Source organism: Artemia franciscana, chromosome 2 (assembly GCF_032884065.1).
Source record: "Artemia franciscana chromosome 2, ASM3288406v1, whole genome shotgun sequence".
Classification (NCBI taxonomy): Eukaryota; Metazoa; Arthropoda; class Branchiopoda; order Anostraca; family Artemiidae; genus Artemia; species Artemia franciscana.
In genome coordinates this window covers 20,914,830-20,941,891 of record NC_088864.1, presented here as the reverse complement: position 1 = coordinate 20,941,891, position 27,062 = coordinate 20,914,830, and the positions used below count along the sequence as shown (strand labels likewise).

General features: G+C 34.0%; 1 protein-coding gene and 1 long non-coding RNA gene across 2 annotated transcripts in view; both read right to left on the bottom strand.

The window, feature by feature from the left end:
• Positions 1–4,555: 4,555 nt before the first annotated feature.
• Positions 4,556–27,062, bottom strand: part of LOC136038605 (ATP-dependent helicase brm-like) — a 114,999-nt gene continuing 92,492 nt past the window's right edge. The window contains exons 16-20 of the mRNA XM_065721818.1: positions 24,990–25,257; positions 20,057–20,273; positions 10,443–10,680; positions 6,451–6,602; positions 4,556–4,925 (exon numbers count right to left, since the gene is read on the bottom strand). Of these exons, the coding sequence (XP_065577890.1) occupies positions 4,778–4,925; positions 6,451–6,602; positions 10,443–10,680; positions 20,057–20,273; positions 24,990–25,257 (1,023 nt within the window). The 3' untranslated portion in view covers positions 4,556–4,777. The remainder of the gene's footprint in view (positions 4,926–6,450; positions 6,603–10,442; positions 10,681–20,056; positions 20,274–24,989; positions 25,258–27,062) is intronic.
• On the bottom strand, positions 14,854–15,590 carry LOC136038610 (uncharacterized). The gene is made up of 2 exons (XR_010620257.1): positions 15,483–15,590; positions 14,854–15,044 (listed from the first exon to the last, which is right to left on the bottom strand). It is a non-coding gene; the product is annotated as an uncharacterized LOC136038610 (long non-coding RNA).

Here is a 27,062-nt window from a genome sequence, read left to right as displayed (position 1 = left end):
GCAAATTTTGCTTTGCGTTCCACGACGGTATCGTAACACCGCTATTGTCCAAAAATATGGTGGGACTAACATAATTTCATCTTTTGAGTCCTTAAGTACCAAGCTAAAAGAATTTTTTTTTTCTCCATAATTTAATTTGTCTGCTCGGCTAGTAAGTGCAATTTTGTCCCTTTATTTACTATTCTCTGATCATTGTTAATTTTTACCGTGTACCAACAATAGATTTCATTTTTATACCCTGATCATAGTTATTTTTGCCGTGTAACAGTAATACGTATGATTTTGAAGCCTAAGTTGGGATTCAGCAGTACTTGTCATAAATCTATTTCCCATCGCTCTTACTTCCATGTTTCATGAATATGGCAAACGTAACCGAAGTTTCTGGAGCTACGATTATAGTTAAAACCTGAGCTCCTTTCTGCCAGCGTCAATCGAATTTTCTGGTTTCCCTAAAACAAAAATCTAACCTGAAACAATCACAGCAAGCTCGAATCGCTGTAGACTATATAGTAATATATATAGCCTATATAAAAGTACCTATGATCTCATCAGCGGCTGATATATCACCCCACCCTCGATTTGAGTGTAGTTTTCGCTTCGATTAATTAAATTCTGAAAAAAAAAAAAAAAAAAATCATCGTCTGTGTCACGGGATCGGATTTTTCCCTATCAAAATAAGATGGAGGAAAAAGCTGCAAAACAATAGAATATTTGACAAATTTTAATTGACAAAGTGACAAAATTTATGTATATTAAAACATGACAAAAACTATACTAAGAATATAATTTTTCTTATATACAACACAGAGATTAGAACTGTTTCACACAGAGAAGAGTGTCGCCCGAACAGCGAAAAAGAAGAAAAAAGAAACAAGTCTAATATTTAGTAATTATCTTGTCCAACTTTGGGCCTAAGTAGTCACTTCCAACTCGTTTCTTTTTTGCAGTAGTTAGTTTTTTTGGTTCCAAAATATCTTCAAATGGGGAGCGTAATTATGGTAAAAGTATACTAAACTTAACCTGTGTATTTTGCATATACCGCACATGCGTTAAGGCACAAAGTGTGCCATCGTTGGGCTATATCTCCTGGATGAATTTGTGGTTGTAAATAATAGTTTTAGTAAACTGTTAGGCTAATTGATATAACCCTTAAGAAAGAACAATTTCTTTACAAATTAAGGCTATATACATAAAAAGGCGGTTACAAGTAAGTGAGAATGCACCAGCGAGCTTATTTAGGGACTCTAAAGCGAGCTCTATGTTTGAATTTTAACGGATTCAAGATATAAAAATGAACACAAAAAATCTTAGATGACCTTTTATTGCTTGTTCTTCACTCGTGCGTTTTTATGATTGAAAAGCTCAAAATATTTCTCAATAAACTCCACAAGAAAGTGAATATTGGCATTAAAATTTAAAACGTACATATACATTACTTAAAATGTATATAGGATTATTCTTACCTCCCCCTATCTTTTATTTAAGTGGTCTAACGTAACTAACGAAAAACTCTTTAAGTTAAAGTTTAGTTTGGTATTTCTGTGTCAAAAGCAGACTATATTTGAAACTTTAGATGACACGGAAAATTCCTCAAAATGTCTCCGATTGGCTTTCAAAGATTTGTAGCATAGTTTTCGGGGCCGTTCAAAGGAGAGAAGGCCCGAGACAAGCTGTCCCCGACACCGTGGTTGGGGTTGTCACGACTGGAGTTTCTGGGACTTTTTAATTATGTCTGAGTCGGAAGGAGGGTGCCACAACTAATTTTACCCGGGTCACCACCAGCCCTAGGAACAGTCCTGAAAGTTAACACTGTTTTATTACTCTTCAGGCTAATGGATCACTCCAAGGACTTGATAAATCCGTTCAGACCAGAACTTTTGATTCAACAAAGAACGATGATGTATCAGAAAGTGATTAAATCGAATGAGCTAAATTTTGACAAGGTGTATTTGTAACACAAATTCGCAATTCAATAAAACATTATCCATGTAATTAGTACTAAATCCCATATATTCCGAGGCCCAGATATTTATATATTTCTCCTCAACAAGTTATGATCGCGGCAACACTTACAGAAAACAACACTGCATACTATTTCAGGGTTGATGATATTTAAAAGGGTAAGGACTCGTTCTGGGGGTAATAAAAACACTTATTTGAAATTATTTTCTATTTTTATTCATATATTAGATTCTTTTATCCTAAGCAGAATACATTCCCCTTAATAATAATAATAAAAAAAAAAAATCAAACTTTCAAGTGCCTAAATATACAGATTTGAATTTTAAAACTTACCCACTTTTTTCCTTTTTAAATTATATTCAGGGAGATCTCTACCACCCCTCTAAATGTCAAGAGAGGTTTTGACCAACAAGCAGCGTAAACTAATATCAAAATGGAGAATGGTTATATAAGAAAATCCCAAGGAATCTTGAAGTTTTTAATAAGGGCACAGGGACAGACACTTCCTCTCTGAGCCTGTTTCCTATATTACTAGCATAGACTGTACTTCTGACAGAAAGAAACTGAAAGGATTTAAGAGCAAAAATGTAGGGCAATGAATACTAAGTGAGCTTAAAAATGAGATTCTTACAGAATACGGAAAATTGGATGAAATGAAAACGACCAAGCGAAGTCATTAAGTGGAGTAGATTTAGCTGCTAATCGGAAAAAACCAGTCCATGCATGTATAGGCTTTTTAATAAAGCAAATGAATCCAATTTGATCAGTTGCATTGTAATTCTACGTCAAATGAACTGACTGATAAGGGCAAGTAATCTCATTTCTTAGTAAGCAAATAATGTATGCTCAGTTGAACCAAAATTACAGCTCCTTTCTATCAAGTTAACAAAATTTAACTCCAGCCAAAATCAGGATTACAGTTAATTTCCATCGACTTAAAGAAATTTAGCTTCAGCCAAAATCAGAATTATAGCTCATTTCCACAAAGTTAATGAAATTTAACTCCAGCCAAAACCAGGATTCGTTCATTTCCATCAACTAAAAAGCATTCAGATAAAAAAAAAAAAAAAAAAAAAAAAAAAAAAAAAAAAAAAAAAAAAAAAAAAAAAAAAAAAAAAAAAAATCAAGACAAGATTGAGAAAACTCTAACGCTAGAATTATCCAGACTTATTTCTAGAATAACAATGTCATATCATCCTTATTAGTTTGATCCAGATATAACTATCACATCTGTGCATTTAATTTCCGGCCAGGTTAAAAATAAACCAAGTCTAAACATAACTAGCAATAATTTAGAAATTTCCACAATACAATAGAAACTCAAGCATCTGACCCTCAAGTACCCAAATTCAGGATCATCCATACTACCAGCTCCGGTAAAATAACTAAATTTTCAAGTCAAATCTATACATACACGGACAGGTCCGAACTGATATTATCCGCCCACGACGCGAATATCTACTTGACAAATTTATTGTTGTATTAATTTAGTTTCCAATTAAATACAATTTTGTCACTTCGCTGTGACATGTCCACTAGGTGATTTCAACCCCATATTTCTCGTTATTATTTTGCCATTATACATCATAGGATCAATGTGCCGTTTCACATATGTTCTTATATATGTCGAAACGTACAAGTGGCTTTGGCCTTTCAAGATAAATAAATATTATTGATTCATAAAAAAATGATAAGGCAGTCATAACTTAACTGATAAGTATAGGGTAGGTAGATCAACAATTAACGATGTTAAGAAGAATTTCATTCTTTAACAATTTTCCAGTGACACTGCTTTTTGTTAAATTCCTTTGGTGATTTTCAGAAATTACCTAACATTATGAACTATGCTATGATATGTTTTAAACTGCCTTTTCAATATATTCAATGATGCGGATACATATCGACCATATTTACTCCAGATAATCGATGTTCTACTATCCATCAGATCTCCAGTTTCATTACAAAGCCTCTGCAAAACGGCAGCTCAAAAATGAATAAACTAAGGGTTGTATATATATTTCCAACTAAAGTAAACCTAGGAAAGTTATAGCAGTGACACACAATAAAATAAGGAATACACTAATACAAAAACTAAAAGTTAATTTTTCATCGTTTTTAAACACTAGATAAAATGCAATATGAGCTATACACAACACCTTCAAGATTAGGTCAAAGAGAAAAATCGACATCAAATCGCTTCACATACTTCACCAATCGATTCAGTGGGTAAAAAAAACACACAAAAAAAAACAAACAATTCTTCGAGTTTAGCTAAAACTTGTGGATGCAGATGATAAATTTAACTGAAAACACAAAAAAAATGTAGGGAATATGTTATGAAATAGAAAGGCTGATAAGTCCAAGTCGTAAATCTGCATTGTATTAAACTTTAAAATTTCAACAAATCAGAGTACACATTGGATTGAACCTATATTTATTCCAATTTTATAAAATACAAATCAAATGACAGAAGAGAGGATTATTCTTTCAACCTTAATTATCAAAAAGAATTTATTTCTCAATAACATTATTCAAAGTATTTCGATGCATTTTCAATGTTTTCCAATTTTTTGTATTTTTTTTTTCATAGTAACTGCAGAAGAAATACTATTTACTAAGTCAAACGACATGATATTTGTTGAAAGCTTAGTAATGATGCCATCATTAGAATGAACAATTTTCACAGACGGGTTTAAGCATTTATTCAAGTGTTTTAATTCAACAATTGATCAGAAACAAAGCCTGATCCTTCCTGATCGTTTAGCAATAACATAATCAGCTTAAATAACTTCTCCTCCGTGTCCTGACGGAGGATTTATATATCCCTTTTCCTTTTTCCAGCGATAGGAGATGAAGCACGAGATGAACTCAGGGATGGAATCTTTGAATTTTCCTCATCATCTTCTTCATCATCTTCATCGTACTTCTTACCTTTGGCACTTCGACGCTTAGTTGTTCTTGAACTGTAAAAGCAAGTGAATGAATTAACAACTATAACAAGAGAGGAATACATATAGAACTACATCATATCATAAACACGTCCTTTAAGGTAATTTCACACTTCTGGGATAATTGCAGAGAAACTGTTTGTCAAGCTGTTTTCAAAGGGAGGACCATCAGGATACAGTATATTCAATCACTCTGCCCATCCTCCCTTTAAAAACAGCTAGCAAACGGTTAAGACAATTATCCCAAAACGTGCAAATGCCAGACACAACCCTTAAACGTAACGGCAAATGAATTTTATCCAACTTTAAATCAATGCAATTAATTATTTGATTAAGATACTTTGAATCTGTAAAGCTTAAAACTCAACGAAGTTATTTTATGGGAGAGGGGGAAGTTGTCAATAGTAGGCGAATGGAAATACAAGCTAATTTTTTTTCTAATCTTCGCACAACCATTATCATAGCCAATTTTCTCTTGAATTTCCGTTGTCAATCTGATACCAATTTTGTAAGAGTAGCATATTAGATCAGATTAACAAAATATGTTACATGGATGGTAACTGAGTGAAGGAGAGTAATGGGATTTAATGGGGTAGAGAAATATACTTAGCTGTATAGACCTCAGGCAGCTTGACGCTTTGCTGAGTATTTGAAGGATAGTAGTACATGAAGCATTGCAAAAACAAGCTTTACCTGCAAAGAAATGATGGCTTAAGGAAAGCACCATTCCCCCTCAAAGTTAGGAAAATCGTGTATTAGTGTGAACCCTAGTGACAGCTTTTCTTCAATTGTTAGGAATCTACCACCCAGAACTCTGTCAGCGAACTTCCTCAAATGGGATGAATAGATGCCATGACTAAGGATTTAAAGAACTTCTGGGAGAGAGAAAAGAGCTGAGCTTTAAAATATTTGGCTGGGTTAGGAATGGGCGGAGATGCGTAAGTCTCAAGTGAATTGGTACTCCAATGAGTAGTTATCAACAACTGTTTTTTACATTTAAACAAAAAAGGAGGTTATTCCAAAACCAATGGTAATAGAAAGGATATTTATATCATCAGCTACAAATAGCTCAATGCAGCATTAAGTTGCATGAGGCCAACATACCTACCCGCGCTCTTCCTCAATTCCAATCTTTCTTTTTTTTCCAAAGGATTCATCATTACAACAAAGTAATAATCATCAGTCAATCAATAGCTAATAGGATAATTAAGATCTACTCATAAATCAAATAAACATGGCATTTTTTTTACTACAAGAAGATTTTGAGATGATTTGTAAAGGTTTTGCCGATTTAGAGTAGACTGTCAGTTTTGATAAATCCTTTTTTTAGTGGGGGAGGGGGGAGAACCAGACGGCTTTCCTCCCCTATGTAAATACCTGCTATGCAAAGACTGATGGCCCAAACATTATCTGAATGTGACAATTGATTACAATGATGGGAGTTTTTTCCCCTTCCAGCGCTTCTTTTCCTCAGCATTTCAGGACTTCAGTCTCACACATGAAATCACTTGAAGAACATTAAAAATAATTTCATAGTTACCCAGTAGGTGTTGATGTTGACTTTCTCCCCTTGAGACTGATCTTCATTCTTACCCCTGATTGGCTGTCCGAATCAACATCTTCTGCTTTTTCAGGTGGGTCATCATCTTCTTGGGGGGCAGTTGAGACTTTCTCTTTGACAGTTGTAAATATCTAAAGAAAAAACATTAAATAAAAAAGCACGATCTTTTGACTTGACAAAAGTTAATCCAAACACCTATAGACAGGGAGTTAGAGGGATATCCCCTTCAAAATTGGTTGAAATTACAGAAAGTTTAGACAATGGTGGCCGGGCAGAATAATGTCGCCTTCTTTTTTTTTTTTACCATTAAATTGGGCTGAAGATAAAAAATCAAAAGGACAAAGAGGCGAAAGGGGCAGATGAGGTACACTGGTGTACATTTTTTTTTTCAAATCAGTAAATGTTCCATAGATTAACTTAGCTGAACTATCTTTTAAACCAGCGGTCGCCAACCTGTGGTCCATGGACCCCTGATGGTCCATGAAAATGTTTAGGTGGTCCACAAAAGGGATCATTATTAAGAAATATCTATTTTTTTGTATTTCATCAACATAAAAAAAAAATAAGGAAAATTATCATAGATTAAAAATTTAAAAAGCTTTGTTCCGACTAAAAAAGACTAAAACAAAATTGACATGGGGTTTTGTTTGCACATTTAACGATTTCTAGTCCTGTATAATTTTCGAATCAAAGTACATCTATGTAAGGATGCATCTAACGATTTCTACTGCTATACATTCTTGAATCACAATACTTCTATGACTGGACACATTTTCTTTTTGCCTTTCTATTTCGGCGAAAAAGTTTCAATCTGTTTCAATTTTCAACGCAATCTCCAGCATTAGTTAAGTTCCTATGAGACATGTACCTTCCTGATTTTCTGCGGCCCGGCATAAGCTCCGTGAAAGTAAACTAGTAGGCATACTTATGTGAGCTGTTGTTCTCAAAGTTGAAACATGTTAAGTACACAGCTACCAATTTGAAAATTATTTAATTAATGGACTTTCCTGAAACTATTGAGTAAGAAAACGCAAGGACCATAATGAGTGAGCAAAGGGATTATTTTGCATTTTTTTTTTAGAAAAAGTAAAGACAAAGTGATGAACATAGCAACAATATGAAGACTTAACTAAGCCTTGCATATTACAAGCCTATATAGCTGTTTTGGGAAAACAGGCACCCCAAGACTGAAGTTAGTTCCTATGTCTAATAACACTTTCAGGAGCAGAATTGAAGAAACTGGTGGAGCTATTGGAAATCAAGTTTTAACAATGGAAAAAAATGCACCATTTTACTCAATTCAACTCTATGAATCTATAAACGTCAGAAACAAAGCACTTGTCCTTTATGTAGTAAGGATTGAGTTTCAAGGAAAATTACAGGAGGAACTTTTCCCCGCTGAACTTGCAGGGTAGAGTAACAAGCTTCGAGATTTTTAAAGCACTTGATAGTTATTTCCTGAAGCGTAAAATTAAGCAGAAAAAATGAAAAGGCATTTGTATAGACGGTGCTAAAAATATGACTTGAGCATTACTTAGGAGTTGTTGCAAGAGTACAAAAATATTTGTCACCAAGACATTTTGTTTACCCATTGCATTACACGCCGTGAGCAGCTTGTGCTAAAAAAAAAAACCCAGAAATAAACAAATTATTATCCAGTGCTATAAAACTTGTGAGTGAAATTAGACATAAAGCTCTGAATTCTTGGATGTTTGAATGAGTTCTCATTACACACACCTTCTTTTTCACGTTGAGGTAAGATGGCTATCAAGGGGCAAAATGCTGAGCCGCCTTCTCGTCTTGCGTCAAGAAATTGGATTATTTTTTCAGCAGCAAAATGATCAGAAATTTCAAGGACTCTTGTCCGATGATGAGTGGGTAGCCTAGCTGGCATGCCTGGTAAATTTTTTTCTGTTAAATCCGCTAAACATATCTTTGCAAAGACAACTGAAGGACGTGTTTACGGTGCAAGAAATGATAGAGGTCCTCTAAAGAAAATCACTGTGGCAGACGCCGTTGGTAGATGGACATCTACAAATGTTTATAAGCATTGCTGAATATATGGAAGAGAAGGATGTCAACCGTCAAGCGGTATCCATGACTATTCAACAGCACTTACAGTCACTGACATAATATTTTCATTTTCGTTACACAAGGGAAGAAGATCCCAGACCTGGAAATATGTGGATACTAAATCCACTTGTATCAAAAATCGGAGAGGACAAATTAAGCATAAAAGAAACAGAAAGCCTAATTGATCTGTCTTGTGATGATAGTCTCGAATTAAAATTCAAGTCCTCTTTATATATATATATATATATTATATATATATATATATATATATATATATATATATATATATATATATATATATATATATATATATATATATATATATATATATATATATATATATATATATATATATATATATATATATATATATATATATATATATATATATATATATATATATATATATATATCGTATAATATAGTTAGTTTAACATAGTTTATAGTATATACTATTAACTATATTAAAACTTTTCTGATTATCATACGTAGTTACAATACCTTTCTTTTTCAATTCCATGTTCGGGGTCCACCAATTAAAAATTAATACATTTAGTGGTCCTTGAACGTCTAAAGGTTGGTGTCTGCTGTTTTAAACTAATATAAAAATTTTTAAAACAAGAGTCTGACTACATATAAAAAACCACGTTGAATACAATCATCTTCTGAATAGAAGTTTATATGGTTTTTACATTTTATATTTGGAATCAGAAGTTCAGTAAAAGTAGGTTTTTCCTGGTCAGTAGTGCTAGTGTTTTTTCCACTTATTAAATCTCTTATTAAATTCCCATGCTCTCTGTTTTGATCATCTTGGCAATAAGCCATAGATTTTTTCAATTTCAGACTCCCATAGATTTTTTCTGGCACCCTCATTCGGTTTTTACTTTTTTTTAAACTGGTCAATTTGGTCAATAATTAGCGTCATCGTCCCATTGCCCCCCTCCCCCGCCAAAGATTTTGCTCTAGGTGTGCCTTTGTAGGCTGAAAGATCGTCTGACAAGCAGATGCCCTAGTTGTTTAAGGATACCACAAGTACTGAAGAATGGTTTCAAAGCTGTTCTTAGCCGTTCTTCAGTCCTATAAAACTTTGGATAAATGATTGATGCTGAAATGTAATTTAAAAGGGCATATTCTATGTTTTCAGGCTAGTAACCGTTAATGGGTAAGACTAAACTTAATGAAACTTGTATGTTTGAAATCAACATAATAAGCCGATTCTATGCAACGTTTCTAAAGGGGGCGGATTTCCATTGTTCAGTAAAAGACGTCATATTCTACTGAAGAAAAATCCTAAATTAGTAATAAATAATCGTATTACAAACCAAATAATAGATACAGTGTTGCCAATCAAACATTTTGTTTGTTCGAATAAAAGATTTTCAAACTGTTGAAAACCTGGGCACTTCTGGTTGTGGAGTAACACGCTTTCTAGCAGAAAGTGGATTTTTTTTCGTTTGGTGGAATATTTTTTCAGAGACCCTCCCCTCTCCCTTATACTATTCATTTGTAGCTAACTAATTGATCTATAAACATTTCTTACATATGAAGAGGCTAACACGCCCCTCACTCCTCCACAATTTGTGCTTCAGCTCAATTTTTTAATAGAGGAAAAAACAAATTTCCGGTTAGTTTAAAACAAAGATTTCTCAAAGAAAAGGAGAGCTGTCATTCCTCAGCACCCATACTGCATACTACGCTGGTATGCATATAAATATAACATTATTATCTACCCTTCAAAGCTTTCCCCAATTCCCATGGCCAAATCAACTGCTGATGGAAGCAATCAAGCATTAGTCAAAATACATTCCTCTGATGGGGAGCGAATTCTACCTACTATCTTAATCTGAAGAGCCTCTAGTGAAAATTTATCCTAACCCCCAAACAAAATATTCACTTGCCTTATAAAGCTCAACCGAGTCTGCATAAATTAGGGAATTTTCTTCATTGTACACTTGTGCATTTCGACAGAGAAGAGAGAAGTCTTTTTCAAGATCATCTATTGTTTCATACCGGTCCAGTTCAATCCTTTTCAAAATTTTCTTGATGTCCAACGGCTTCTTTATAACATCATAGTAATCAGGCAATTCACGGCGAGTCGGAAGCTTTTGGAATGGCAAGCTTATTTGACGCCCTTCTCTAGAAGAAAAAGAATAGGAGAATATTGATTACCATTATTGTAGAATATATTAGTACATGTTTACTAAAATAGCTTTAAGATGACATGAGCATATTAGACAGAAAAATAAATTCAATAATTTAAGGAGCTACAAAACAGTAGCAACACAATTCAATGTACAAACTTGCCACTTTCCCGTAATCCTTGCCCCCAGAAGAATAAGCACGTTATCAGAAATACTGAAAATAAAATTAGGTATTCTAATAATTTTAATAGCGTTTTTTTTCTTTCTTCTACAAAAAAAAAAGATAAGAAAATAGCAAATTCTTGAATATAAATATATGTTTTTGCAACTGATTTGGCTAAGAAAAACTATAATTCTAATTGGCTAAAAAAAATATTAGTCAAAGTTAGGGCCTACCAAACAATTCATGCTATTGAACGGTAGGCAAGGGGATAACTTTGTATGAAAAAAAAAAAAAAAAAAAAAATCTAAGACCATAGGTTGTATAACAGTGTTTATAATGACAGGTATTTGCTTCCATCTCCAAATACGAAAAAAATATTCACCAGGCTTAACGGTACTATCAAATACTAATGACGTAATTTTTTTATATATTAAGAGAAAAATGAGAGGAGAGGAGGGTGTCATGATTGAAACTACAGTATTAAATTCAAGTAGTATCAGAAGTCTCTGAATCAGAGTTTTTAAATACTTACCCTCCCCCTAAAACAAGAAAGTATTTTTCAGGAAGGCAGCCACAGATACACGTCCTTCCCCCCACCGAGGGTAATCCTATCGAGCCAAAGGTCGTAAAATATCCCAAGAGGAATAATTTGAGCGAAAATTAAGAAATCTAGCTCATTTTTAAGTAACAGAAGAAACGGTGCCATAAAAATGTGCCAATTTTGATTTTATGCAGCGAAACTAGAACTTTGACTTAAATAGGGAGCAAATATTATCGAGTAACAATTCTGAAATGAAAAATCAGGTTGAATTTTTTTTTTCTGGCCTCTGAATTTCAGAGGCAACACTGTCGATGGGCGGCGCATCACTGCCAAAGCATATATAGGGTCTACATAAAGTGAACCAATGTTATAGATGGGTTGTCAAAGTAATAATAAAGCCAGAGGAGCATTATATAGCTTCACATAAGCTATTAGGTTTCTTCTTAGTGGGTCATTATTAGGTCCAGTAGGTACATTGCTAGGCCTACATTTTCCATTATTTCGCGAGAGGTCCTCTCGCCACTTTAAATTCAAATGAATGCATTTCGACTATATATTCAATATAGATTCTGGAGGGATGATGGCTGTCCTCTAATTAAAGAAATATTTATAATGTGAATCGAATAAAAGATATACATAGGACTAAGTACCTTTGTGGTAGACATTACATTGGCTGTTCCTCCCTACCCCACACTAAGCTGTGATAAGCTTACTCAAGAAATATTATCCTTAGAGACGCCCTTCGTCAGCTATACTATCCAATTGTACTATAGGCTACTTCTACTTTTATTAATGAGAATATGTTTGTTTTTTAAGACGCTATATTGGGTCAGAATGAGACCCAGATTAGTTATAAAGTTTAGATGGGTGCTTGAAGTGTTTCGATATGGGCTTTAATTTATATTCTATGTTTCTTTTCCCTTTGCTTATTAATACTCCCTTATTTTCGACGTAATACTTTCAATTGGGTTTATTTCTCCAGGACCACATAGCCTTTTCATGGACAAATAAACGCAAAAGTGGGGATGAGTCCATTTATTGGAGAGTGAAAACATATACAAAAGTATGGACATTTCGACCATATATACAACGGCCGTTATCAGGGGGAACACTAAAGTATTAAAACTAAAGCTAACATGTTTATACGCAACAAAATAACAACTTCCGGGTCATTCACTAGAATTGCCTGAAAGGGTTCAAAACACTGGGTTCATCTTAAGTCTTCAGTAATAAATTTATTCTTTAATATTGCCTAAAAGTATGCATGATATTGCAATCAATCCATAGCTAATTGGAAAAAAAGCCAAGACAAATAGTCAGTGAGAAGCACAGCTGGCATAAGACCTTTTCAGGAATGTTTAAAAATGATGTCATTTTCACTTGTTGATAGACAAGCTATCATTCATCCATCCATATTAGGACAGAACTAAGGTAAATAGTCATAGAAGTTTAGGGATGATCAAACCCTAAGATGGATGGATATATGATAGACTATCTATCAACAAGTGAAAATGATGTCAATTTTATACTTGCGCATATTTTTATACAAATAGTCTGAGTGCTTAGAAATTCAACATACTTTTAGGCAATATGAACGAAGAAATTAATAATTCAAGACGTAGAACGAACCCAGTTTTTTGAACTCTCAGGTAATCAAACAGTTCGTGGTAACTAACTGTAAGTAAGGAGCGACCTGGCTCTATAGTAATCGCAACTCTAAAAAACGAAATTTTTATATGAATAGTTACATTAAAAGAATCGGCTTATTATGTTGATTTCAAATATATAAGTTTTATTAAGCTTAGTCTTACCCATTAACGGTTACGAGTCTGAAAACTTTTATTAATTTCGAAATTAGGCAAAATCACCCCCTAAAGTCATTTTAATGAAAATCACACCATCAGGTTTAGCGTATAAGAAAACCCTACTGTCGATATTTCAAGCTCCTATCTGCAAAATTGAAACTTCTGTATTTTTTGCGAGAAGATTTATTTTTTCAGAGGTGATCGTATCGACCCAGCAATGCTGGAATATCGGGAGAGGGTTCATTTAAACGAAAATTAGAAGTTCTAGTGCCTTTTCTGAAGTGACCAAAAAGATTGAAGGGCAACTAGGCCCCCTCACCCACCCCTTTCCCCCCAAAAGTCGTCTGATCAAAATTTCGAGATAGTCATTTTGTTCATCATAGTTTACCATTGTTTACGCATAGTATTTGTTATTGAGAGGCGTGCATACATTTTAGGGTGGGGGACAAATTTTCTGAAGGGGTTTTTTTCCACAGAGGGAGGTTACAAGGGAGTAAAGTTTCCAGGGTGTGAACTTACCAGGGGAAATTATACATTGGAGGAATTTGCAAGAATTCCTATACAAAATTCTTTTTATAGGTCTTGCTTTATCTTTTCCGTCTCAATTTCACGTGTGGAGTAGTTAAGGGTAATTGTCCTGGGTAAATTTTCACCGGGATTGTATTGTCTAGAACAGCAGTCGCCAATCTTTAGATGTTCATGGACCACAAAAAGTATTATTTTTCATTTGGTGGACCACTAATATGGATTTGGAGAAGATAGGTACTGTAAATACATCCATATATGATAACCAGAAAGTTTTAACATAGCTAATAATAAATAAAATAAAGTTAATATATATATATATATATATATATATATATATATATATATATATATATATACTAGCTGTTGGGGTGGCGCTTCGCGCCACCCCAACACCTAGTTGGTGGGGGCGCTTCGCGCCCCCCCCCCAAGCCCCCCCGCGCGCGTAAGTCGTTACGCGCCATATTAGTTACGCGCCATTGTAGTTGTGTCCCTATGTCCCACCTGTGAATATAGATAGGTTTACCGACTCTTGAACATGCAACATATAATGGTCCATGGGAAAACAATCCGTATTCAGATCTATACCTCATGATTCTAATGATTGCCCTTGAGCTTTGTTGATGGTGATTGCTAATCGACCATTCCCTGAGTCGCCATCGTCATTTATATATCCCCCTGTGCACCCCGGCGTCCCCTTTGTAGTTATGTCCCTGTGTCCCGGTCGTCATTTATATTCCCTGTGTCCCGGTCGTCATTTGTGTCCCGGTGTTCCAGTCTGTGATTTCTCTTTGAGTGTCCCGGGCGTCATTTATATTCCTTGTGTCCCGGTGTCCCGGTCGTCATTTATATCCCCCTGTGCCCCCCGGCGTCCCCATTGTAGTTGTGTCCCTGTGTCCCGGTCGTCATTTATATTCCCTGTGTCCCGGTCGTCATTTGTATCCCGGTGTCCCGGTCTGTATATACATTCGTTTTTTAGTTTTGTTTTTCTCCTTTATTTTTTTCCTTTTTTCTTTTTTTTCTTTTTTAGTTTAGTTAGATTTTTAGATTTTTTAGTTTTTTTATTAGTTTTTAGTTTTTTTGTAGTTTTTACCATTTTTTTAGTTTTTTTTTTTTACTTATGTCCTGGTCGTCATTTATACTCCCTGTGTCCCGGTCGTCATTTGTGTCTCGGTGCTTTGTTGATTGCTAATTTATATTATATTTATATTTATATTTTTTATATTTATTAATATTTTTTTAGTTTTCTTTTTCTCTTATTTTTCAGTTTTTTCCTTTTTTTTAGTTTTTTCTTTTTTAGTTTTTAGTTTTTTTTTGTTTTTTACCTTTTTTTTAGTTTTTTTAGTTTTTTTTTAGTTTTTTAGCTTTTTTAATTTTTTTATTAGTTTTTAGTTGTTTTTTTTAGTTTTTGCCTTTTTTTAGTTTTTTCAGTTTTTTTTAGTTTTTAGTTTTTTACCTTTTTTTTAGTTTTTTTAGTTTTATAGCTTTTTTAGTTTTTTTTCTTTTTAGTTTTTTTTTGTAGTTTTTACCTTTTTTAGTTTTTTTTCTTCTTTTGTATTAGTGTGAAATAATTCAGACGTCATATGCGGACAAACACGACGTCACTCGACAGACAGACAGACAGACATAACCCACAAACAACTTATTTTTATATATATTTATTCATATTTTTTTAGTTTTCTTTTTCTCTTTTATTTTTCAGTTTTTTCCTTTTTTTCAGTTTTTTCCTTTTTTTTAGTTTTTAGTTTTTTTTTGTTTTTTACCTTTTTTTAGTTTTTTTAGTTTTTTTAGTTTTTTAGCTTTTTTAGTTTTTTTATTAGTTTTTAGTTTTTTTTTAGTTTTTGCCTTTTTTTAGTTTTTTCAGTTTTTTTAGTTTTTAGTTTTTTACCTTTTTTTAGTTTTTTTTAGTTTTTTAGCTTTTTTAGTTTTTTTTCTTTTTAGTTTTTTTTGTAGTTTTTACCTTTTTTAGTTTTTTTTCTTCTTTTGTATTAGTGTGAAATAATTCAGACGTCATATGCGGACAAACACGACGTCACTCGACAGACAGACAGACAGACATAACCCACAAACAACTTATTTTTATATATATTTATTCATATTTTTTTAGTTTTCTTTTTCTCTTTTATTTTTCAGTTTTTTCCTTTTTTTTAGTTTTTTTCTTTTTTAGTTTTTTTTTGTTTTTTACCTTTTTTTAGTTTTTTTTAGTTTTTTTAGTTTTTTAGCTTTTTTAGTTTTTTTATTAGTTTTTATTTTTTTTGTAGTTTTTGCCTTTTTTTATTTTTTTCAGTTTTTTTTTTAGTTATTAGATTTTTACCTTTTTTTAGTTTTTTTTAAGTTTTTTTAGCTTTTTTAGTTTTTTTTTCTTTTTAGTTTTTTTGTAGTTTTTACCTTTTTTAGTTTTTTTCTTCTTTTGTATTAGTGTGAAATAATTCAGACGTCATATGCGGACAAACATGACGTCACCTGATCCATCCACAGATCCACACACAGACAACTTATTTTTATATATATAGATATATATATATATATATATATATATATATATATATATATATATATATATATATATATATATATATATATATATATGTCGGTAATGTATAAGTACACTCAGTAATGTATATTCATTTTTGAGGGACCTAAAAATGAGTTCTTGATAAAGAGGACTTGAATTTTAATTTGAGACTATCATCACAAAGATCAGTGAGGCTTTCTGTTTCCTTTATGTTTAATTTGTCCTCCTCAATGTTAGATACTAGTGGAACTATTATCCACATATTGCCAGGTCTGAGATCTTCTTCCGTTGGGTAGTACAGATCAAAATATTATGTCAGAGACTGTAAGTGCTGTTAAATAATCATGGATACTTCTTGACGGCTGGTATATTTCTCTTCCATATATTCATCAATATTTACAAACATTTGCAGATGTCCTTCTGCCAACCGCATTAACCGCAGTGATATTCTCTTCCGAAAACCGTCTATCTTTCATCGTAATATAAACACGTCCTTTAGTTGTCCTTGCAAAGATATGTTTAGCTCATTTAACAGAAAAAAAAAATATCTGCCAGGCATGACAGCTTAGCTAATCACTCATCATTAGACAGGAGTCCTTGAAATTTATGATTATTTTCCTTAGTCGGTTCAGTATTTTGCCCTTCGATAGTCATCTTACCTCAGCGTGAAGAAGGTGAGTGTACTTGGAAACCATTTCTTCGCAGAGTATTTCAAACCTCTGGTAATTCAGAGCTTTGTGTCTAATTTGAAACCAAATTTTTATGGCATTGGATATTATTTCCCTTATATGTGGGGACGTACTATTTACCACAAGCTTCTTACGATGTATAATGCAACGGGTAGGCAAAATGTGCGGGTCACTGAATTTTTTTTACTCTTGCAACAACTCCTGAGTAATGTTCAGTCATGTTTGTAGCACCGTCTGTAAAAATAGCAATACATTTTTTCCACTCAATTTTGTGCTTCAGGAAATAATTATCAAATGCTTTATAAACCTCGAAGCTCGTTACTCTGACCAGTTTGAAAATATTCAAGTTATTTGTCAACCAAATCTAGGTGCTGAAATTTTAAGTTTGATGGTTTCATGACATTGTTCGATAAAATTTCATGATAAACAACCAAAAGAAGCCTTGGGTACACTTCACTACCAGGTTTTTGAATACATCCAAATTTCAGGTAGGCCGAATCCTATTTTCTTGATATTTTACGTTTTTCTTTTTGCCTCCTACTTGAATGTCCTTTGTAATGATGTCTGACAAGGACTGTATATGCTCTGGTAAGTCTAATTCACTAATCAACTTACTATTATTACTTTATCATATATCTTTTTTTTTCAAAGAAGAGCAAATATTCACTTGCCTTTTTATACCCATATAGGTCCTTGCCTTTTCTTACTCAATAGTTTGAGGCAAGTCCGTTAATTAAATAATTTTCGAACTGATAGCTGTACACTACACATGTTTCAGCTTTGAGAACTTGCTCACATAAGTATTAGTTTACTTTCAAGGAAATTATGCCCGGGCCGCAGAAAATCAAAAACGTATAGGTCTCATAGGAACTAAACTAATACTGGAGACTGGACTGAAAACTGAAACAGAATGAAACTTTTTCACAGAAATTTGTTTGCAGAAATAGAAAGGCAAAAGGGGATGCATCCAGTATTCCAGTCATTAATGAATGCTGATACAAGAATGTACAGGAGTAGAATTCGTTAAATGTATCCTTACATAAGATGTATGTTGATTCAAGAATATACAGTAGCAGAAATCGTTAAATTTGTCCACAAAATCCTCATGTCAATTGTTATTTTTTTTATTCTTTTTCAGTCGCAATAAAGCTTTATGATTTTAAACGTAACTATTAAATTTTTAATCTATGATAAGTTTCCTTTTTTTTTGCTTTATTTATGTTCATGAAATACAAAAAAAAAGACATTTTAAAATTATGGTCCCTTTCCTTCATGGACCACCTAAACATTTTGCTGGACCACCAGTGTGGCCCATGAACAATAGGTTGGCGTCCTTCTAAATATGAAGTTTCATGAAGATCCGATCACTCCTTCGTAAGTTAAAAATGCGTCATTTTTTCAAATTTTTCAGAATTAGACCTCCCCCCCCCAATAGAGCAGATCCGTTCCAATTATGTAAATCACGTATCTAAGACTTCTGTTTATTTTTCTCACCAAGTTTCCTCCCGATCCCTCCAATCTAAGCCTTTTCCATGATTTTAGGTTCCCCCACCCCAAACTCCCCCCAATGTCACCAAATCCAGTCGGGATTTAAAATAAGAGCTTTGAGACACGATATCCTTCTAAATATCAAATTTCATTGATATCCGATCCCCCGTTCGTAAGTTAAAAGTACCTCATTTTTTCAATTTTTTCAGAATTAACCCCCCCCCCCCAACTACCCCAAAGAGAGCGGATCCGTTCCAGGTATATCAATCATGTATCTAGGACTTGTTCTTATTTTTCCCACCAAGTTTCATCCCGATCCCTCCACTCTAAGTGTTTTCCAAGATTTTAGGTTTCCCCCTCCCAACTCCCCCCCCCCCCAATGTCACCAGATCTGGTCAGTACTTAAAATAAGAGCTCTGAGACACGATATCCTTCTAAATATCAAATTTCATTGAGATCCGATCCCCGTTCGTAAGTTAAAAGTACCTCATTTTTTCAAATTTTTCAGAATTAACCCCCCCCCCCCCAGCTACCCCAAAGAGAGCAGATCCGTTCTAGTTATGTCAATCATGTATCTAGGACTTGTGCTTATTTTTCCCACCAAGTTTCATTACAATCCCTCTACTCTAAGTGTTTTCCAAGTTTTAGGTTTCCAGTCGGGATTTAAAATAGGAGCTCTGAATCACGATATCCTTCTAAATATCAAATTTCATTGAGATTCGATCACCCGTTCGTAAGTTAAAAATACCTAATTTTTCAGAATTAACCAGTTCGTTCTAAATGTTAATGTTGCTCCTTATATTTAATTCTAGTGAATGAACCGAAAATTATTACTTTGTTGTGTATAAATACGTTACCTTTAATTATTATACTTTTGTGTTTCTGCTGATGAAGACGGCTGTATATGTGGTAGAAATATCCATATTTTGATCTATTTTCACTGTCTAATAAATAGACTTATTCTCATTTAAATGTTTATTTGTTAGTACTCCCTTGAAAATGTCTAGGTTTTTTTTATGTTATTTTTCTGCTTTCCTACGTTTTGAATACAAAAACGGCAGACAACAATTTTGCTAACATTCCATAGCTGATATTCAGCTATGGATATGAATATCCAACTACCAAATTTAAATTTGTGTACATACTTATTTAGGGTGAAAATGCAAAAATTGTTGGAAGGGGGCAATTTTCCTTTTTGAAAAACAAGTTTCAATCCTTCTCCAAGAAAATGTTTGAGTAAAATCAAAATTATGGCTCGGCAAATGAATAGATATGAAACTAACGAGTTCAATAATAGAAGTATCTTGTCCTTTCTCTGCAAGTTATCCCCGCACACTTGTCTCAAAACCACTTGTCTCACAGCAAAAATATATTTTAAGAAATAGCATCATCTTCACCTAACTATTTTTAGCTACTTAAAACAAGAATACATAGAAGACCAAAACTTCTAAATTTGGTAAGAATTTCTATAAAAAAAGAAAAAGAAAATGAATCATGGAACGAGTAATATTTTATAGGAGAGAATGCCTGTAGTTTAAACTGAGTTACCTCTAAGACACACTCATAAGTTTCCCCCCTATCTAAGTGGCGGAAAATCTCCTTTTTATTGCTCTGTTTTTCCTATTCCACAGAAAAATTAACTTACTCATCCGTAAAAGCCATAACCTTCTTCATAATTTTTTTCATTAGCTTTTTATTGGTCTCCAGCTCATCCTTTTCAATCTTTCCCCTCTTCTTTCTTGGCTCATCGTCTTCACTATCATTTCGACGTTTCTTCCCTCTTCTACCCCGTTTTCCATCCTCTTGCTCATCTTCTTCTTCGTCTTCTTGAGCGGCAGCATTTTCATCAACAGCCCCAATTGCTAGGATGAAACAAAAATATGAAATGAATAGACATAAACTTTTGAAGCTCAGGACACCGATTGAAAAACGAGCACGAATACCTGTGATAAAAACAATAAAATGACCACAAAACAATATCTTAAAAAAATGGTAAAGGACAAAAAAAAAAAAAAAATAGAAGGATATAACCAATGTATTTCAGTTTAACCTCCTTCCCACAGTCCACGACAATTCATATCATCTGATGACGGTAGTCCACCCCCCTTCCTCAACTGAACTATACTAACTTACACGTCAGCCAATTTAGCCTTACGAGATATCTAGCATCAGCCGATAGTTTCTCGATTATTTTCCATAGTATTTATTGCAATTTTTCGTAGTTAAATTCCACTGTGGTATGAGACAAATAGACTGGTTGATTTTTAACAAGCAATGATAATACACAAGTTATAATAAAAAAACAGTATTCTGTCACGTCTTAAAGAGCCATATAAGTTCTAATTTGTGACTGAGTGACCCCTAGCCAGTTTTCCACAAACATTTTTTTTATTCTAAATATGTATTTGTTTATTAGTAATTAGTGCAGTTATTAGAACACAAGAAAGTTCGTATAATTATAGAAAACAAAAGGAAAACAACTTAATAAGGGGCAATTTTGGTAAGAATATGCCGTCAACTTTTGCTTGCCTTGCAAGAGTACCCATGAGCTGTTATATGAAGCCGCTATAATCAGAAGAAATATTTCCCCTGAACGGAATTCTGGGAATTTCTGTATTTTCCCCCAGAACAGATACGTTTCTTTGTGTTTATTTTTTTTTCAGAAGTGATTGTACTTATCTAGTTGTCACTTTGAAAAAGATGTATTTTTTACAGTTATGAAGCATAAAGGTTTCAAATATACTGGCTTTTGGTATTCAGAATTAAATTAAAAATATTGAATTAAGCATTTTTGTTTGATTCTCTTCATGTTAGTTTTAATATTTTACTTTGAATAAACTACATTGATAATGCGTTAATTCTTATAAGCACTGAGTCTAAAGGCATTAAATATTTTGGTGTTGGATATCCAAGTTCAAAGCTGTCGAAATTGTTAAATAATATCCGTTCAACGCTTCGGCATTGCTCAACAGAACGGAATGCTGGTAGTTTATATCTTGGTTTTTGTAAGTAGGCTGTTGTTTTGCAGATTTTTATATTTACTTACTTTTTACTTTAATTGAAATACGTTTTTCAATGCCTTAAGAAAAATATTTGTCTCTAGGTTTCATTAAATAAAGAAAAAAAAGTTTTTTCAACTGAAAGTAAGGACCAACAATAAAACTTAAGACGAACAGAAATTATTATGTATATGAGGGGGGTTGCCTCCCTCCTAGACACCTCACTCTTGACGCTACAGTTTTTTGGTACTTTATAAAAGTTACTTATTGTTCTAATTAAATGACCCTTGCGTTTCAGGTGTTATTTTTTAAAGAATTGGGGCAAAATTTAAACCTTTGTATAAAGAGCAAGTTGCTGAATCAATCCATGATTTTTCTTCTGGCAAAAATTCCAAAACTCCACATTTTTGCAGATACGAGATATGAGCTACCCCTACATTAGGGTTCTTCGATGCGCTGAATCTGATGGTGTGAATTCTATGACTTCGAGGAGTCTTTCCCTCTTTTTTCAATTACCCATCCATCCGGAATTTTCACGATGGGCGATGTTCAATGAATTAAAGCTCAATCACCTGGACGCCGGAATCGGCCTGCAGCAGCCGTCAATTTTCCCACAACCAAAGATGGTACTTCTCTTGACCGAATTTCTACAAATATGCACGAATGTTACACCATACCTACGACCGAGGCTCCAATTGCAGGAAGTTACGACTTTTTTCTTGAACTTAACCCAACCAATTCCATTAAGATCGATTACAGTTCAACTGTAACCAGCAGTTGACTAATCACAGATGAGGGAGTTCTGACTTTTGGCCAATGGTAAAGCTGCAAAAAAGGGAAAAATTTCAAGATGCTAAAAGTAGTAATGAAAAAGCTACTATTTTCCGAGAAACTTTGCTTCAAAATTACAAGGCCTATTTCCCTGAGAAGTCAACAAAACCTTTCTCGTCAGATCGACCCTATATTACACAAGAAGTTAAGAAAATGGTAATGGAAAAGAGATGGCTTTTCCGTCATGGTAATACCCAACAAGCCAACAGGTTGAAAAACAAACTAAGAAAACTCACTAGAAAACACGCGAACAAACATGTAGAACGTGAAGTTAATCATCTGTTCGAGTCCAAACCAAGCCAGTAGTACAACCGAATCAAAAGGATGACAGGCAAGGTGGAAAAAGGAGTCGATTTTGGCATTGATGAAGATGACACCGTAACAGCCAACTCCTTTAATAAACATCTGGGTAACATTGTGCGATCCCTCCCGTCTTTGCTGAGCGAGGAAGTACCCAGTCCTCCTCCTGAGTCTTTTTATTTCCCTTTAATATCAGAGTCCCAGGTATTTTTTAAATAAAAAAAGGCTTAAAAGAACAAGCATTATCTATGTAGATATTCCCGTCGATCTCATCAAAGCATTTCCAGATTGTCTTAGTGGCCCCCTAACACTCCTTTTTAATCAGGTGACAAAAACAGGTGAGTATCCATCAATTTGGAAAATGGGTTCATTACACCAATATAAAAAAAAAATACGCCCAATGATTTTTCGGGTATCCGACCGATCACCATGACACCCATTTTTAGCAAACTGTATGAAAGTTTTGTTGCAGCAAGGTTGAAAGACCGTATTCTAGAGAAAATTGATCCGTGGCAGTTTGGAAATATGCCGAACACGTCTACATCTCATTATTTAGTAAGTATAATTGACAGTATTTTACAAAAACTCGATGAACCAGATTCTTGGATTAATCTTATTCCAGTAGATCTAAGAACAGCTTTTGATTTAATTTGCCGCAATATTCTTGTAAATAAAATTTTTGGACTAGGTGTACACTCATTCCTTGTGCGTTTAATAGCTATTTTCTTTCTGGTAGATGTCAATGGACAAAATATAAGTCCACCTACTCCGACCCCACTGCCCATTTTTTGTGGGGTTCTCCAAAGTACCGTCTTGGGACCACTTTTGTTTCTTGTCATGATAAATCATTTGGCCACAACACTGGATGACCACTGGAAGTATGTCAACGATCTGTCACTCATTGAATATTGTCGAAAAAAACTCCCAAGCAGAGCAGGTTCACTAATGAATGATATATGTCAAGAGGCAAAGGTGGAAAAAATGACTGTCAACTTTGACAAATCGGTAATTTTAACCATTTCTTTTTTTAAAATATACCCCAGTTTTTAACCCACTTGTTCCCAGCGCCAGTCACGTGACCGAAATTAAACTGCTTTGTGTTCATATCACTTCAAATCTGAAGTGGAAGAAAAATGTTGATGGCATGTTAAAAAAAGCTAATTCGGCAATCAGGTCTCTGAAGTTGTTGGCTCACCGTGGAATCCCTGCACCACACCTCCTACGCATTTATTTCTCTTTTATTCGCTCCACACTTAAGTACTGTTGCCCTGCATGGCATTTTGGGCTGACTAGGGAACAGTCGGACCGGGTTGAGAGGGTGCAATACCGTGCCCTCCTAGTAATCTCAAAAGCCCCAAAAGTACCGTACATATCCCTCCTTAATCAGTTTCAACTTCAAACCCTTCACTCCCGTCGTTTAAAACTCGCCCTATCTTTTGGTAATAAAATCCTGTCCAGCCCTATACACCGAAATATCCTCCCGCCCCAACATCAACCGGCACGGGTAAGGCCAATCAGGGCCGTTGCAGAGCCTGTACCGAAACTTCAACCTGTGACTGTGTCATATACTCGTTATGAGCTTAGTTTTGTGCCCTCGTTTGTTAAGTTGTTTAACACAGGGTCGACTTATTAATCCGGATTATTATTGTTAATTGTATATATTATAATTTTATGTATGTTAATTTTGACTTGTCGACTGATTTTCGTGTGTATATGACAACATATACTCATAATCGGCTCTGTCTGTCGCATGTTTTTTAAATGAAGTGGATTTGATATTTGAATTTAAATTTTCCTTGAAAAACACCTCAACAATTGTTGAAGCAGCTGTGAAGAAAAAAACAATTTGTTGAAAAAATCTTCGATTGTATAGAATTTTTCTTAAAAACCCTTCAACCCCCTTATATGAGCGTAGGGAATAACAGTTGTTTAATGAAAGTTTTTTTTTTGTGTCTAAGGGTACTGCCACTCACAGCGTTCGATCACTTGATATCTCCCAGTTCAACGAAAAGTTGTCCATTCACAATGTTTACAATACAATAGCCTTGTTTTATAAGAGATTTTTTTCATGAATTTTCATTGTTTTTTTCTCTCCTTATTCAAGTAAGCAACAGCAAGAAAAAGGCAGAGCTAAATGCACCTTTCCTATTCCTCCGTCAAAATAAAATGGTTGGGGTCTTTGATGGCAAAACAAATGAATATGCCACAAATAAGTTGGTGTGCACTATTGTGACAGATGTTTAATTGTCAACGTCAATTATGAGAGCAGCATTCAAATGGGATATATAAACAAAAACTTTTCTTCTACTTGGTTTTATTTTTTATTCCGCAACATAAAAACTCCTCGTAAATTCAAAAAACAAGAAAACTAAGGATCATTCCATAAAAATCAACAATTTTGTAAATCTTTTGGAAATAGTCAAGGTAAAAGTGTTAAAGAATCCCTACCTTTTAACCACTCTCTCTCAGATAGATGTTCACTGTAGTCCATATCGCGTTTCTTCCTCTCACCTCTACCTTCTGCCTTAATTCCAGTTTCCTCACAAAGGCGATCCAACTCCTCGTCATCACGTGTCATCCAGTCTGGAAGTTCAGTTTCTTCAACAAGGCGTGGCTTCCTTGCAGCACCCAATCGAGCCTCTTCACGACGACGATCAATGTCAATACGCTGGAACTGCTCAAATTCGTATTCACCACGGGCAATCATTTGGTTGACCTGGGGAAGAAATTAAACAGTAAAACAAAGTTCACCTAGGAAAAGTGTCCGCCGTAGGGAAGCCTACGTCTTACTGCTTCAACTTAAAGCGTCTCCACCATATCATTTATGTGTTTTTTCATTGAATACAATGAACTGTAAATACAATATGTGAACAGAAAAATGATCAATACAACGAAAATCTACAACGTCTTCGTCATGTCTCTACCGTAGAGACAACGAATTATCTATTCTCTAAAGCAATGCTTCACAGTTAAACAACCAAGCGTCTCGTTATTCAATGCTCCCTTAACGCGAACCATATGAAACTATCCCACCTAATGCAAATAAATAAAAGATGTTATTTATGTCTTCAAAAGAACAAATTGTTAAGAAAAAAGACGTTTTTTTTATTGATTTTTTCAGATTATTGTTTTATATTTTCATGTAATTTAGCAAGGAAGGAAGTGAATATATCACTTGATACCATTTTCTGTGCTTTTCCCAAATTTAGTAATTACTGTTGGGGCAAATTCCATTTTTAGCCCTTAATAAGGCCACAAAAGGTAGGTATTATCTTGTCTCATGATTTTTGGAATGATATATAGTTAAAAACCAATTATATATGAAATCAGATTTTAAACGAGCCCTTGAACAACTCTATGTTTCAGTGCCTCGCTTGAAAAAGGGGTACTTATCTGTTAGCCAGTACAAACCCATGAATTTGGATCTACAGGTACACAGTTGAAACAACTAAGACACTTGGGAGATAGTTATTATATATATATATATATATATATATATATATATATATATATATATATATATATATATATATATATATATATATATAGTTTGGGCTGTTACAAATTATAAAAAAAAACCATCTAGACATCTGTCTTTAAACAAACATATGTTGAAATATTTCTTAGTAGGATGGGCCAATAAGAAAAAAGTAACACGCGAGTATTGTCCCCCCTGTACCCATTTGTAATTTAAATAAAGTTAAGTGTAAAAATGGTACCTTCGCAGGTCGTTTTAAATTTCCCACACTTTTGTTAAGCAACGCTGCAAGTCTTAATTTTGACAAACTTAATGAATTAGACTCCTTTCCTAAAATATATAGATCAGATATAATCGCTATTACTGAAGTACACGCTCAAAATACACACATGTTAAAAATGAATAATTTCACCCAGTTTATTAAACTCAGACCCGAAACCCACCCTCTGGGTAAGAAAGGGGGTGGAATTCTTTTCTTTGTCCGTAATGATTTTTATCCTTCAGAAATATTAGTTCCTTGTCTTACTCCCTTTGATGAAATTTTGTGGGTTTGTGTTCGACCTAAAGTCTTACCACGTCCTTTCAACTTGATTGTCCTGTGTTGTTTTTACTACTCTCCTGGGCAGAGAGCGACTGAAAAAATTAATTTTATTGAAAAATTGCATGGTAGTGCCGACTATGTACTATCTAAATACCCAAATGCTGGAATTTTCCTCTTAGGTGATGCAAATGAATTAAAACTTGAGTCTACATGTAATACTTTTAGTCTAAAACAAATTGTAAAAGTCCCTACTACCAAAGGCAATTCTACTCTTGATTTAATATGCACCAATATGTCAAATTTCTACAGACCCGTCACCATTCTTCCCCCTCTCGGAGGTAGTTACCACTTTAGCCTACTCCTATCTCCACTAGCTACAATTAAACATTCCTTTACTATTACTGAAACCGTCTTTAGACCTCTAATTGACTCAGGACTCTACAATTTTGGCTCTTGGATCACTAGTGAAAATTGGTCCCCTGTGTACCAAACAAATGATGTC